The sequence below is a fragment of the Perissodus microlepis genome, chromosome 1 (assembly GCF_051167445.1).
Source record: "Perissodus microlepis isolate ML-2025 ecotype Zambia chromosome 1, ASM5116744v1, whole genome shotgun sequence".
Lineage (NCBI taxonomy): Eukaryota > Metazoa > Chordata > Actinopteri > Cichliformes > Cichlidae > Perissodus > Perissodus microlepis.
Genome location: NC_140461.1, coordinates 26,569,416 through 26,584,908, shown reverse-complemented (window position 1 = coordinate 26,584,908; position 15,493 = coordinate 26,569,416). Strand labels below are relative to the sequence as shown.

General features: G+C 39.7%; 1 protein-coding gene across 1 annotated transcript; it reads right to left on the bottom strand.

Moving 5' to 3' along the window:
• Positions 1-1,176: 1,176 nt before the first annotated feature.
• LOC146393938 (coiled-coil domain-containing protein 81-like) lies at positions 1,177-14,086 on the bottom strand. The gene is made up of 13 exons (XM_084924703.1): positions 14,002-14,086; positions 13,843-13,917; positions 13,589-13,760; positions 12,765-12,882; positions 12,084-12,156; positions 6,403-6,549; positions 4,111-4,206; positions 3,694-3,863; positions 3,526-3,604; positions 3,074-3,184; positions 2,825-2,931; positions 2,589-2,714; positions 1,177-1,315 (listed from the first exon to the last, which is right to left on the bottom strand). The coding sequence occupies exons 1-13, from the start codon at positions 14,038-14,040 to the stop codon at positions 1,177-1,179; spliced, it is 1,452 nt and encodes a 483-aa protein (XP_084780829.1). The 5' UTR covers positions 14,041-14,086.
• Between the last annotated feature and the right edge of the window lie 1,407 nt (positions 14,087-15,493).

Genomic DNA, 15,493 nt, shown 5'->3' with positions numbered 1-15,493 from the left:
TATGGACCTAACTGCTCGTGCCTTCTTCGTAAGACGATTATTGCCCAAACACAGACCATTTTCATAAAAATCTACCAGCCAGAAAAGAAGAGAGAGACATGTAGCTGCATGTATCTGTGTCTATTCAAGAAACAGTGGTACAGGACAGTCATCATGTGTAACATATCAGAGAAATGAAGAGATTATGGTTAGAGGTGAGTTTTCTAACATGCAAAAATAGGTAGCAAAAATAATTTAGAAAAACAACAGCACCCTGAACATCACACCATTAAAGTATCATATATACAGTGGTTTAAAAAAAGTGTTTGCCCTCTTCCTGATTTCCTAGTGTTTTTCGTATTTGTCCCTCTTACATGTTTCAGATCATGAAAAGGAAGGTTGGAGTCCTATTACATCTGGCATAAAACTAACACAGCATTTTAGAAAAGGAACAATGTATAAATATGATGACGTGATAAAAATGAAATGATCTGATAAAATGTGCCAGGGACATGCTGGGAGGAGGCGCCGGAGCAGAGCCAGGACACACTGGAGAGATAATATCTCTCGGCTGGCCTGGGAACGCCTTGATGTTTCCCCAGACAAGCTGGAGGAGGTGGCTGGGGAGATGGAGGTCTGGGCTTCTCTGCTTGGGCTGCTGCCCCCAAAACCCAGCCCCGGATAAGCGGAAGAAGATGGATGGATGATAAAAATGAAATGATCTGGTAAAATATGGTGGTGGCAGTTTGGTTGTCTGGGGTTGATCTGCTGCCTCAGGACCTGGAAGACCTGCTGTGGCAAATGGAAGCAGGAATTCTGGCTTTCTACCAAAACATCCAGAAGGAAAATGTCTGACCGTCTCTTCGTAACCTCAAGCTGAAGCGCACTTGGGTTGTGCAGCAGGACAATGATCCCAAACACACCAGCAAGTCCATCTCTGAATTTCTTAGGAAAAACTAAATAAAGATGTTGGAGTGGCCTAGTCAAATCACCTTTTGTGTTTACTTGTGTTATGTTTGTCTAATATTTAAATCTGTTTGATGATCTGAAACATTTAAGTGTGACAAACATACAAAAATAGGAAATCAGGAAGGGGGTGATGACTTTTTCACACCACTGTACATAACCTGGTAATTTTTGTTTAGGTGATCATCACACAATAAGTTGAGGTTTGGTTGTTTATTCACATTCATGTTCTCAGATCATGAACTGTGTACCAGACAGGTAATGAGAGTCTTTCCAGATGTTGGTCTCTCCATAGTTGGTGGTTCTCCTCTTACACTGGCTACATCGCTTGTACTCTGCAAGCTTATCAACCAGGAGGAGACCAGCAGACCTAACCACAGGGAGACAGAATTATTATGAGCTGTATTTTGAATGATGGACATGTTCAAGTTGAGACTGTGAGGGGAAAAAAATCAGAGAAACTAGTACATGTGTCCACTTGCTACCATTTTCCAGAATTTATTTTCCAGTCTGGGTGCGACATAATTAAAGGAGAAACAGTTAAAGCTTGAAATGTGAAAAGAAATGTAAAGGAGAATATGTGACATCTATTTTTTTCTATTGTAGAGATTTGTGATTTGTGTGTGGAATGATTATTTCAAAACTGGCGCAAAAAAGGTTGGGGACCGCTGATATAAATCAAAATAAATAGTTTGAAAATCCTAACTTTTACTCGATTCGTGCTATAATGTAATTCTCTGCCTCATCCCTTACCAGAATATGTCTGACTCCACTTCACAAATTCTGAAGATTCACAAAGTGATTAATGTTTTCCATCATTTGTTACTTTGACCGATTGCCTAATCTTGAAGAAGCTTAATTTATTGAACTTGCTATGAAAATGACCCAGTATGTCTGGTTACTAGGGTATCTGAGTCATGCCATGTACACAGATACATTGAGGAAAGCTTTCAGATTTTAACCTGCCTTCAGATACAAACACCTTACTGCAGTTTTTGAGCTCTAACATTTCCAAAAACCTGATTGCCTAATAACTGTTTTATGTAATAATTTGGCCACCAGCGTAAATATTATTTATTTAAATCAATGGCAGGGGAGCAGGGAGCCACAATCGACTGTGGGTGCCATCACGTATGGAGGTCTCACGCTTCTGTCCCCCGAGAATGAATTTCTTGGTTTTAGGAGGATATGTGCTGTTCATCTGAATATACTGAAATAATTTCATAACCTCCAGGACCAAATGTATTATGTGCTGATACATAAAACCTTAGAATTGAAAGAAGGTGTACTTTCTTTCTCATATGTGTATCATGAATCAGACATCAACTTTAATATATTTGTGTATATAGTGAAAAAGACTGGACAGAAATAGACAACAGACATAGATTTAGTGACTATCTGGCGAACAAAGAGGAGCATCAAGCAGCTAAAGAGGTAAATATGTCCCCCAGGACGCAGTAAGACTCAAAAATAGGGCTAAAAAAAGAGTAAATATTGGACTCTGATTCATTAGAGGTCCAGAGGCTCTTAGAAGATCAGTGTCAGTAATCACATCAATGTTCAAACAAGTGCTGTATTTTCTGTGCAGATTGTCCAAAATTTTGACTAACTATAAAAGTTAGAGTGATCCTGCCCCCGCACACCTCCGAAAGCGCCTCTCGTCTTCCTCATGCTGGTATTTGTGCTTCACACTGCGACTCCAGTCTTGCTCTAGTGACTTGCTGATGTCCTGCATCTTCTCAAAGCGTTTGATACGATCGTGCATTAGCCTGGACAGAAACGAAACCACGAGAAGAAGAAAGTACGTTTCACAGTTATTATGTCATCTTTTTCCTTACATGTTCTTTTTGGTCCATTTCTTTTATTTGCCTTTACTTACTCCATTTTATTGCGTCTCAACATCTCCTTTTCCTTCTCCAGCTGTGCCTGATGGTTGTGCAGTTCTTTCGTTCTCTTGGTAGCAGCACTAAAATTTACCTGGAAGATCTGTCAGTGTGAAACGCATCACACTTAGCAGTTTTAATACAACAATGGACCGAATACGCACAGAGCAAGTATGACTAATGTTGTTGTTGCAGTATGATGAGGCTAACAGTGAAATGTTAAACTGTTATGGAGGGATGGTGACCTTCTGTGCCTTTTCGCGGCTTTCTGCTTTGCACGCTGCTGTCTCACAGCGACTGAACGAGGAGCTGTCAGGGTGGCAATCTGGAGGTTCTGCACACTTCATTTCAGACATCTAAGGGCAAATTAACAGTCTGACTTTAGATTTTAGACTGAACGCAGATGGTCACATGACAAAAACGTGAAAACTACTTTTCTGGACAGTTTCCCTACATTCTCCCTATAATTTTTGCGTGCTGTGTTTAGAGGTCCAAAGCCTCACCCATGAGTTTTTGTAACTTTTTTTCTAACCGTTTATGGACTATGGAAAAAAAATTTAATATGGTACATTAGTTTAATACCGATAATTGCTTGCGCTGAATTCATTCCAAATTCGCTACCAAGACTATGCGACTGAACACAATTCTTAGCAAGAATTTGTGCCTTTGTGTCAAGTTTGAAAGTAACTTGACTTGCCTGGGTGTCCAGAGCTCTCTTGTATTGCTTAGCCTTTTCCCGTTTACGTTGGAGTTGCTGAGCTTGCTGCAAAGCTACTCTAAATCATACAGGTAAATATTACATGATATATTTGTGATCACAACATATGATTATTTGAAACATCTGGCTTGTGGCACCTTTACACACCCCTTAGTCAGATGTAGCTGGTCTAAACACTCCGTGACACGACGTTCCTGTTCTTCTTGAGCCTTGAATTTCTGTCGTCTGTCTATTTGAATCTGAAGCTCGTTCATGTAACGATGCTGCTGGATACTCCTGGGAGGCGTGAGTGGCCGAGCCAGGAAGATGAAGGAATTCTACAGAAAACCCAGAGTGTGGTCTAAATTTTAATACCATGCTTTGCTTGATGCACGTTTATATTGCTTACATGATCGAAATAAATTACATTTTATAAATGAGTCATGACGTCATCTGGTTAAAATCGCTAGTCACTGTTCACTGAGTCATTTCACACGAAACTTGAACAGTAACTGCGAATGACCAAAACTGTGATGTAAATGGTTATGGGAAAGTGGGAATAATCACAGTTTTCATTTATCTTACAGAATTCACAGGAAGCTGAGTCAGCTCCTTCTCTGACATTTGCAGGTTGAATGAAGCCACCTGCTTCGCTCTTTCACGCCGTTCTTTCAGTTTCACCTACCAGAAAAACCAAAACAAAAAAGCCTTATCAGAAAGTCCATAATGAAAAGAAAAACAACAAAACAGAATAATAATAAAAACATTATAAGCAAAACATATCAAACTCACCAAATTAACTTAAGATGACTTTTTGGATTCCTAAATATATTGTTAGCAACATTGTGATATGTTGTGTGTGTGTGTGTGTGTGTGTGTGTGTGTGTGTGTGTGTGTGTGTGTGTGTGTGTGTGTGTGTGTGTGTGTGTGATTCTTCTTAATTTTTCTTATTTGTTGTTCTTAAACAACAGTTCTCCATTATTTCTGAGTATGTAATTGTCTGCTTTTTCACTCATTTTTAGTCAGCCGTTGTGCCTAACCATTATCACAGGAATGTTTTGTCATTTGCTGAGTCCCTTATCACTGACCTTTGAATCGTTCAAGCATTAATCTATGAAAATACCAAAGAAAACAGGCATAAAATAGTGCTTGGGCAATGAAAAGGCTGGTTATAAGCTAACATTATGCTAGCTGCACAGCTGGCCAGTCCTTCATGGGGATCACACCAACACACATAGAGACAAGCAACCGCTGTCAGTCATATATCAAGAGTTCCCTCTCATAAACAGTATAACTAAATTCTCGCATAACAGTTTACGTCATGTGTCACAGTTCAATAAAGTTACGTTCACTTCAAAGAAGGTTTCATTAACACCAGTAAGCAACAGCTAACAGCAGCAAAAACAGCTGCAGTTACTGACGGTTCAACATGTCCTCAACATTTCATCTCAGTATGGCTGTCATTGATCAGAAGCAGTGTGGGATCATCTTGACAGAGAAGAGAACAAAAGCCAGCCAAGATCCAAAGGAGAATGTTGAGTGTTCTTCAGGAAGACTAGAGACTTCTTACAGAAATGACAACAAAGCTTGCCTACGAGAGTTCAAGCTGTGGGGAATAGAGAACAAATGTGGTCAATTGATCAAATATTGACTTTTAAGCTTGTTAGATTTGTATAAACTCTGTTTTTGCCTTATGTACTGTATTTTCATGTTTGTTTGTGCATGTGTCAATGAATCAGGCATACTAACAATCCATTATTTACACATAAAACAGAACCAGAGTTGCATAGTGATAAACTGGTCCAGTGCAGCTCTCTTTTCACTCCGTTTATTCTTGGTAACTTTTGAGGGAATATCTTCATAGAAATGATAATATCCAACTATGTGTTATTATTATTATGAATTAATCGTCTCTGTCTAAACAGGTAGTATTTATTATTTTTTTTAAATCTACTGCCTGAAAACGATGTCATGTGAGTAGTGAAAGTGGATGAAAACAATAAGGTTACTAACGGGAAAAAACACCAAAGCAGAAGCAGAAGTGTATCTAGAACAGTCAAGGTGAGACAGTGCTGAAGTCCATGGTTACACAAATGCAGTGTCATGTGCACATACTTGCATAATGTAGCTATTTTCCATTTTCCTATCAAAATATAAAGGAATGAGAAGTGGTTAGAGAATTCTGGTCAATTTTTCCAAAGGTACGACTGACGTTTTAACTTGCTGTGACATGTAACAGCGGCATAACATGACAAGTTTCAGCTCTCACATCCCATTTTTTGAATGGAGACATGGTTTTGTTTTTGACCACAAACAATGGTTCCTAAGATACTCTCAAGTGAACTACAACTTTAAAAAAAAGTCACAATATAAAATTCAAAAAGAGAATATCTATTTCTTTAAGTATATTAAAAACTTTAAATAACCTGGGACACTCTTAAAATAAAGGACTGCACTGATCAACTCATGTATGTCTATAAGTGCTGTATTCGGTACTGGTAGTGTATTGGTTTTGCATTAGTTAGATCCCATGTGTTGTTAATTGTACGTGTAACAGAATAAAGACAGTACTGCCGAGTCTGGTTATGTGCTCATATGATTGACAGTGTGACTGAGCTGTGTGACTTGAGACTTTGTGGCCTGACCGAACCAACGCCATGTTTTCAGTCACCGTGATGATGCTACGTCCATTATTTGGTTGACGCTTCAGTGCAGATTATATTGTCTTACTGAACCATTGCATGTGTTGCTGAGAAATTAAATGTTTCTCAGAGGATGAGCACCAGTGTCTTTCGTCAAGTTTTACCTCTGGGAAAAGATCAAGTTAATGGATGTAAATGTTGCTTTATGGCAGTTGAAGTGTACACGTGCTCCCACCTGTTCTTCCTCCATGTACTGCTCATTCCTCTCTTGTTGTTTAAGAAATAGGAGTTTCTCCAGTGCTCTCTCATCTGCCTGCTGCTGTCCCCTCAGGTACACTGGGACATTTCTTTGGGTCCACTGCATACACTGGTAGCACAGCTCCTATAGTCATAAGAAATCAAGCAAGTGACTGATACTGCACAGTGTACACTAAGCTTGCTAGCAAACCCTTATTTACACATCCAGCAGAAACCAGGGAAACACTGGAGCCTTGTTTGAAAGACTAGTCTAATGTAACGATGTAATTCCCTTTTTACTCTATTCTTTAGTAACTCTTTAAGATTCCTTAAGGAGTTACTACTAATGAGCAGCTACTAATGAGCTGCTAATACAGTCAAGCCCATAATTATTCATACCCCTGGCAAATTTTAACTTAAAGTTAAGTTTATTCAACCAGCAAGTTTTTTGTGTGTGACTGGAAACACATAGGTGGCTCCCAAAAGATAATAAGACGATGTACAAGAGGCATTGTGGATTAAAAAAAAACAACATTTCTCAGCTTTTATTTACATTTGAGCAAAAAGTGTCATGTCCAGAATTATTAATACCTTTCACAAACTGTCCCTGTCTCTGAGAAAATCCAAAGTTCTATACCATTCCAAATAGTCCAAGCTGTTCTAAAACATCCTAATTACCTGGATTAACAGCTGTTTTAATCAACTCAACAGGTGAAAAACAGCATCTCTCTGCAGTTGGTTTGTGGACAGCAGAGATGGGCAGTAACGCGTTACTGTAATCCGATTACTTTTTTCAAGTAACGAGTAAAGGGATTACTATTGCAAAAAAGGTAATTAGATTACTGTTACTTTCCTGTAAGCATGCTGCGTTACTGCGTAACTAAAACCGTGATATTTTTGCGATAGTGTCTCATGACAATGACGTAAGCGAGTGTGACATTCGTGGCAACAGTTGTGTGCCGATGCTACTTCCGGTGCGGAAACTCCTGTGGGGAGCTTTGTTTCCGGTGTCCTATTCGCGCCTTGTTTACGGTCCAAAACAAGTTAAGCAAATGAATGAATCAAGCGGCGATTTACATTTCTATAGATGTCTTGGGCATTTACCCAATATATCTGTAAATGATGTTCATCGACTTGTCGATATTTTTCCCCCACGCCTCAGAGCAAAAGAGAAAAGGGATTCAAATGTTATATTTGTCAGTATCTGTAAACAGCGGTCCCTCGTTTATCGCGGGTGTTGTGTTCTAAAAATAACCAGCGATAGGTGAAATCAAGTAGCCAATTTTATTTTTTGACGGTGCAAAACGTTTCGTCGACATCGTGGAAATACAGTACTGCACTTCAGAGTCACGCTGCTAGCGATCGATGCAGCGATTCTGTACTGCACAGTAGAGACGTCACGGAGGAGATCGTCTGCAGCGATCAGGACGCAGGACACAATGTGATGTAAAAAAACCAAAAAGTATGCAATCTTGCACTAAAAAATCTGCGAAACAGCGAGGTGAAAGGTGAACCGCGTTATAGCGAGGGACCACTGTAATTTTGAAGGTAAGTCACAACATACCCTTCGTATATACTAATGTATAGAAACCATTACCAGCAATCATTCATTTTTTGTGTGGTTTTTTTTCACGGCTTGTTAACGTGCTGTGTAGGTGTGTACTTGACTAGCTGATATCGACATAACGGGGGAAACATCTGGTTTGACTATTCTTCACCTGTAGTTTGAATGCTGAACATTTGCCTGTTTAAATCATAAGACCAGTCACTATACAGAGATGTGCTTCTGAATGTGGACGATGTGTCTTCTGATTTTGTAATGCAGTTCTGCTTGTGTTGAGTGATGTAAACAACTGATCGATCTAAACTCTTTAAACGTCAAAATTGATCATTAGTTTTTTATGACACAACAGTGGTGAGTGTTCCCACCTTCTGCTCTTTGTAACTTAACGCAATCTTTCCGTTTTCGAGTTTTGGACATGATTTTGGAGTATATCTTCGCAGTAGCGCAAAGTAAAGCTACCGGAAATGTACAACCCTACAAACCAGGAAGTTAGCATTTTCTCGTGCACAGGGTCTGTCGCTACCCGATCGGTGCCCGAAACCCGATCGGTACCCCTCATGCGCAAATCTTACGTCACTTCCTCTCTTTGCCAACATTGCGACATTCAATATATTTGAATGATACGGTTAGTGCCCAGTTAGCTCCTAGCATTTCTCAACAGCTCTGCCTCCTTTTCAACTACCGGGACATTTAAACAATGGATAATCCATATACAAACAAATTCATGCTTTTCTCCTCAACAGAGAGCGTTCCCCGATTGAACAACAGCGCCGTAAAATAAGACGAATGGCGCCTAATTACAGAGTTAATAATACAGACTTTGTAATATGTCACGTGAAGATTCATCAGCCAGATGAAGTGTTTACTGACAATTGACAGTGATAGCAGACATCATCATCCATCAATCCATCACTTCCAATCAATCCTCTCCACACAGACAAGCATAAACACACTTGACTATCACTAAATCAAATTTAACACACGTTTGTAATGACGCCAATTCAGTTTACAATAGGGTTCATTCGCTCGGTCAGCAGGTGGCGGTATCCTCGTACACTGGGGAGTAAACTGCCATTAAATGAACAGAAGAAGAAGAAAACCCCTGCACATGCGCAGTACGGATCGGGTAGAACCGATTTGTACGGTCTGACTTTGCACATGCGCAGTAAGGATCGGGAGTCCTGAGCCGTAACTATCTTTTTATTTTTCGTTTTTGTCTACATTATATTGAAATGTTTCATTATTGGAAACATTTTAAGAGATACTTATTATTCTTAACATCTTAACAGATACTCTGACCCGTAACTATCGTAAAACGCTTCGACCGGAAGTAGACACCTTTCGCGCATGCGGGGTACCGATCGGGTTTCCGGTACAGATCGGGTAGTGACAGGGTCTATGGGAAATTCACAGACAAACTCGCGGATTCTTCCACTGACCACTGCGGTACACCTAGACCAGGGCAAACATCCGCCTGCTATACAGGTGAAAATAGAGCAACAGGACTGCTGAGTCTTTGATTTTATTTATTTTCTGCTGTGTTTCACTTGCATCTATTTGAAAGACTGAGTGTAAACACAAAAAAATATTTTACTTTATGTGCTGGAATGTGCAGAAAATAGGTTTAAATGTTAAACAAATTTCTTCCAGTCAGAGAATGTTGCATATAATTAAATTTTTTGCTTGATGCATAAAGTTAAAAGATTAAAACTAATAAAACAAGTTTTAAAAAGAGACTTTTCCATTTGATTACATTTTGTATGACGGATTATGCAGAAAAAGTAGAATTGGACTGAAAGATCTATCGCTTTATCACCTATTCAGGTTGTAAATTTTGTTTTTAAAAAGTAACTAAGTAATTAATTACTTTTGAAAATAAGTAATCAGTAAAGTAACGGGATTACTTTTTGTTACTGATTACTTTTTTCAAGTAACTTGACCAACACTGGTGGAAAGTCATGGCTAGGAGAAAGGAGCTCAGTGATGACCTCCAGCTGCGCATTGTGGCTGTTTACAAGTCAGGAAAGAGCTACAAGGCCATATCTAAATGTTTTCAAGTTACAGTGGTTACAGTGGAAAGTATTATTAAAAAAATACAAGATGTTCCGCACTGTGGAAAATCTTAGAGGACGTGGTCAGAAGCCAAAAGTAACACCTGTGCTGGCCAGGAGGATAGTGAGAGAGGTGAAAAAGAATCCAAGGATCACCACCAAGGCCATCCTGGTGAATCTGGGCTCTGCTGGTGGCAATTCCTCAAGGCAGACAGTCCAACAGATACTGCACACTGCTGGGTTTCATGGATGTAGACCAACGAGGACGCCCCTTCTCCAGATAAGGCACACAAAAACTTGCTTGGCCTTTGCAAATGCTCATCTGGATAAAGAAGAAGACTTCTGGTCAGATGAAATAAAAACGGAATTGTTTGGTCACGATGATGTTTCCTTCATTTGGGGTAAAAAGAAAAGAAAGAGAACACCCAAAGAACACCATCCCCACTGCCAAACATGGGGGTGGGAACCTAATGGGGGTGTTTTTCAGCCAATGGACCAGGTAACCTAATCACAATAAATGACCACATACCCATTGCACTGACTCCAGTAGTTGCTAAGTGCTTTGAGAAGCTGGTCCTAAAGTACATAAAGGACTGCCTCCCACCTAGCTTCGACCCCCACCAGTTTGCCTACAAGGCCTATAAGGCAAACTGGTCCACCGAGGATGCAATTTCCACTGCCCTCCACTCTGGATATTCCTAGGATTTCATTAAGGATGTTCTTCATTGATTTGCGCTCGGCCTTTAATACCATCATCCCAGACATCCTCATAGCCAAGCTGATAAACTTAGACTTCCCTGCAACACCATCATATAATTTGCAGATGACACCACTCTGATGGAACTCATCACTGACGATGATGATACCGCCTACAGAGATGAGATCCAACATCTAAGAGAGTGGTGTGACTACAATAACCTAACTCTCAACACCAGGAAAACCAAGGAAGTGGTCATGGACTTCAGCAAGATAAAAACTGACCCTCCACCCTGGACTCCAATGCCAACACTAGATATTCCTCAATAGCAAGGGCAATCGTAAAAGACCGCCTCCATCCTAACCACCATCTACTCAACATCCTGCCCTCTGGAAAAAGGTTCAGATCCATTAGGTGCAAAACCAACAGACTAAAGAACAGCTTCTTCCCGTGGGCTGTCAGGAACATAAATGCAAACTGAGAGTTTCTTACAATTATTCTGTTGATGCTACTTGCTATTTATTATTATTACTATTTGTGTGTGTGTGTGTGCGTTTGTGAGTTTCCTTTTTCTTCCGTACAATATTCTGCTCCTCCTGTGCAATATTTCGGCAGATGTGCAATCCATCTATCCATCCATCCATCTTCTTCCGCTTTATCCGGGGCCGGGTCACGGGGGCAGCAGCCTAAGCAGAGAAGCCCAGATCTCCCTCTCCCCAGACGCCTCCTCCAGCTTATCCAGGGGAACACCAAGAGATGTGCAGTCTCCATCCCTTAATCTCCATAGCCCTTCCACCCTTATTTATTATTAACTATATTTTATTATGAGGTCTACATCGTGTACATAGTGTTCCTACATCGTCTGTTCTTCTTCTTTCTTGTTTTCTTTACTTTCACAACTTTGTGGTCTTGCTTCCAAATTTCAGTGTGCAGAGCAATTATTCCTATAATTGGTCTGCAATCATAGGAAGTGTTTGATTGATGTAATAACCAATAAAGGCATTTCTATTGATTATTGAGAAGGGAATGAATAATTCTGGACATGACACTTTTTGCTCAAATGTAAATAAAAGCTGAGAAATATTTTTTCACAATGATGCCTCTTGTACATCGTCTTATTATCTTTTGGGAGATGCCTGTGTCATTTCCAGTAAAAAACAAACAAACCCTTTAATAAAAGTAACTTTAAGTCAACATTTACCAGGGGCATGCTGCCTGAAAAGAGGATGAATAATATCCATTAGCTTACCAAGATAAGAAAAACATCTGAAGCAGAAAGATAAAATTATACAGTGCACTAGTGTTGTCAAGTTGAGACAGTGCTGAAGTGCATGTTTACATGAAAGCAGCTACATGCACATACTTGCCTGCCCAGAGCAGTTCACAGAGTGCTCTTTCAGTTTAGGCAGGGCTTCATGGGGTGACTTGGTGGTGGCGGACCTGAAAGTAGAACCATATACTTTACTGTGTACTGCACACAGAAGGCATTGAATTCTTTGTAAGTATGTGGTTTTGTCATTTGATATTAACCACTGTGGGTTCCTTGTGAAAAGGAAATTCTAATTAAATAGTAAACTTTTTCATGAAAGCTTTCATCCTGGTTAATATGTTTGCAATCCATATTACTGCCAAGGCACGTTATTGAAGTACTCGATGATGGAAAAGTAAAAAAATAAAATAACATCAAAATAAACAGCAGTGGTGCATTTAAAATGACACATAATTAACCATATCTACAATTTATAAATTACAGGTTTTAAAGTTGCCTTCCGGTGGGTTTAGGATCGTATATCATGATAAATATTTCACCTTTACAATTTAGCCAGATTACAGGTTTGTGCGTGGAAGGTAGCTGTGCCTCATTAATAGACAAGTATGCATCCCCAGGGCAGAGACAATATGTGCCAATATACACCAACACTGAGTGCTCAGCTCTCATGTACTCATCAACCTGTAAACTGACACGCACAGTGAAGAGAGAGAGAAAGAGAGAGAGTGTGTGTGTGTCTGGGCCTGTCTGTATTTTTGTATCACTGTGTATAGGGTACCTGTCTCTACCCTCCACAGGGGGTTTTGGATGTAGTTTCTCAGACTTCAGAATGACAGTTTTCACCTTTGCAGGATGCAGTGTCTGATGGGAACCAGGTTCTCTAAACTGGGGAATTTCTGTAGAGACACACAACACTGTGAGCAGGTTCAGTGCCATGGGTTCAGTTACCTATCTATTCCTTGTTATCAAAGAAGTGTTCATTGGTAGAAAATTTTAGGTCACTCTATAAAGTGTCAGAAAAAGCTGTGGGTGCAACCACTTTATCTTCAAGTGTAACATATACAATATGCTCATTGGCGTTCTTAAAGAAAATCAGCCAACAAAATAAATTTCCCTTTCACTTCAGTTCAGCTTGTTCTAAAACTGGAAAAGAAGAAAACAAGTCAGTGTAACCACAGACTTATAGTTTTCCTGCATAATATCTTCTTTCTTTTATTTTTCAATACCAAACTGTCATAAAACACATAGGTACATATAGAAGTAATAATCTTTTCCTGTTTTCCTGCATGACAATCCTGCAGGCAGTTTGACAGATTTAACAAACAAGACACTACATGTGGCTGCTGATGGTATTTTGGACAGAACCAGATCCATCTAAAGCTAAAGCAATCATATGCATGCTCAATGCCATTTATTTTTAATACCATTTGATCTATTTCTGCTTCTATAGTTACTGCAGCTCCAGCTCATCCTGACTGTGGGAAAAGAATTTTGTTTTTTCTCTGTTGATAAGCCGTCTAGAACATCCTGTATTTGATTCAGTGCACTGTCAAATCCCAGCTCAGCACAGAATTGTTAGGCTTGTGCAAAAGGCTCATTCACCTCCTCCGTTCCTTGGGTCTGGAGCTGATGACAAGCGCCATCCATTTTCATCTCTGGCTTTGTTGCCTGGCTGAAGACAGTGGACAGCTTGCAGGGTGACAGGGTTTGCAGTATGATGGTTTTCAAACCTGGATAGTTCACTGGGCTGTAAAGAAGCAGTGCTCCCAGGTCTCTGCAGGGGAAACAATACCAGAGTACATGTATAATGCATTAATTTTACACTGTAACACTGAAAAACAAACATTTTAGCTTACCTTGTTAAAGGCTAAAGGCAACATACCGGTTCCATCCGTGGCATTAATAAAAGCTCTATTAAATTTCATCTGGACCTTTAAATTGATGAGAGATTAGTTAATTTTCAAGAAAAAAAGTTGTAATGATTCCACATAATAAGAAATACTATGAACAGCCACCTTGTTGTTCTTAAAGGAACCTTTGAAGAGCAGCAGCATACCTAACGCATCCCTCGGAAGGTTCTCAACTGAATGGAGTCTCCTGTGATACAGCTGCACCACTGATTGATGTATTGCTCAAAGGGACACACAAGTGTCATCTGTGCATGCACAAAATGTCAAAAAAAAAAAAAAGTACAGGAAAGGTTTGACATCTTGACAAATGTATTTACTGTCTTGAGAGGACTTAAGGAAACTAGAAAAAGTTGCATTTCCTGCAAAAATGCAGTGTGAATGCCTTGTAGTGGAATCTGAAAACAGCAGAAGAAGGAGAACAATCTGCTGAAAAGAGCTGAAGAAGCTGAAGTTTGGTCTGGTCTCAAGGCGGCTACTCATGTCACTGAGCCAAAGTGGTTCTCCAGAAACTGAAAAGAGATGGAGAAACTGACAATTCTGCTAAAATGAGCAGAAGAGGCTGAGATTTGTGCTGATAAGAGGTGAAAAAGCTGAAAATTCTGCTGAAAAGAGGTGAACTTTTTGAAATTTTTTCCAAAAAGAGGTGAAGAAAGTAAAACATTTTGCTAAAAAGAGGTGAACTTGTAGAACTTTCTGCTAAAAAGAGATGAACACACTGAAAATTTCGCTGAAAATGGGCCAAGAAACTGAAAATTTTGCTTAAAAGAGATAAAGAAGCAGAACGTTGCACTGAAAAGAGGTGAATCAGCAGAATTTCTGCTGACAAGAGGTAACAAAGCTGAAGTTTCTGCTGAAAACAGCTTAAAAAGCTGAAATTTGTGTTGAAAAGAGGTGAAAAACAGAAATTTGTGTTGAAAAAAGTTTAACTGTTAACTGAAAAAAATGTTGCCATAAGCGGGATTTCAACCCGGGCCTCCTGCTATGAGAGCAGCTGCTCATCTCACTGAGTTAAAACACAGCTAACCCCGACACGCAAAATCAGTGGCCACACTGATAATGTACTCCATTCATTTCAATGGGCAAAAAAAATTGCATAAAAAATGTAATATCTCAAAAAGTATAGAAGAGATATAGCCAGCATAAGCAGAAAGGGCAGATTTTTTAAAAGTTTGAATGGCAAAAATCGGATAAAAACTGTGGGGCCAGTTAAGGGCCAAAAAACGTACGTAAGCAACAAGAACTAGAAAAAGTTGCATTTCCTGTGAAAATGCAGTGTGAATGCTGTGTATTGGAATCTGAAAACAGCAGAAGGAGAAATATCTTCTGAAAAAACCGTAGTGTTTGCTGAAAACTGCTGCATTTGAAAGGGTACACTGAACAGTGTCAATAAAGCACAGTGAGAGCAAATGGAGAAGATGTGTAACAGCCACAGGTAGGATTCGAACCTGCACCACCGTGTCTCACGGCGGCTGCTCATCTCACTGAGCCAAACTAGCTCTCATCCCAAAGAGAGATATGATGAGAGAATAAATGTTCAGTTTGTGCTGGAAAGAGGTGAAAAAGCTGAACTTTCTGCTGAAAACAGATGAAAAAGCTG

Excerpts from the sequence above, each read along its gene's own strand:
- LOC146393938 (XM_084924703.1), bottom strand. The coding sequence starts at position 14,040 with ATGCTGCTGCTCTTCAAAGGTTCCTTTAAGAACAACAAG. Across the intron at positions 13,918-14,001 it reads GTTCCTTTAAGAACAACAAG|GTCCAGATGAAATTTAATAG; the intron begins GTGGCTGTTCAT and ends ATCAATTTAAAG. Across the intron at positions 6,550-12,083 it reads CTGTGAACTGCTCTGGGCAG|GAGCTGTGCTACCAGTGTAT; the intron begins GCAAGTATGTGC and ends TTATGACTATAG.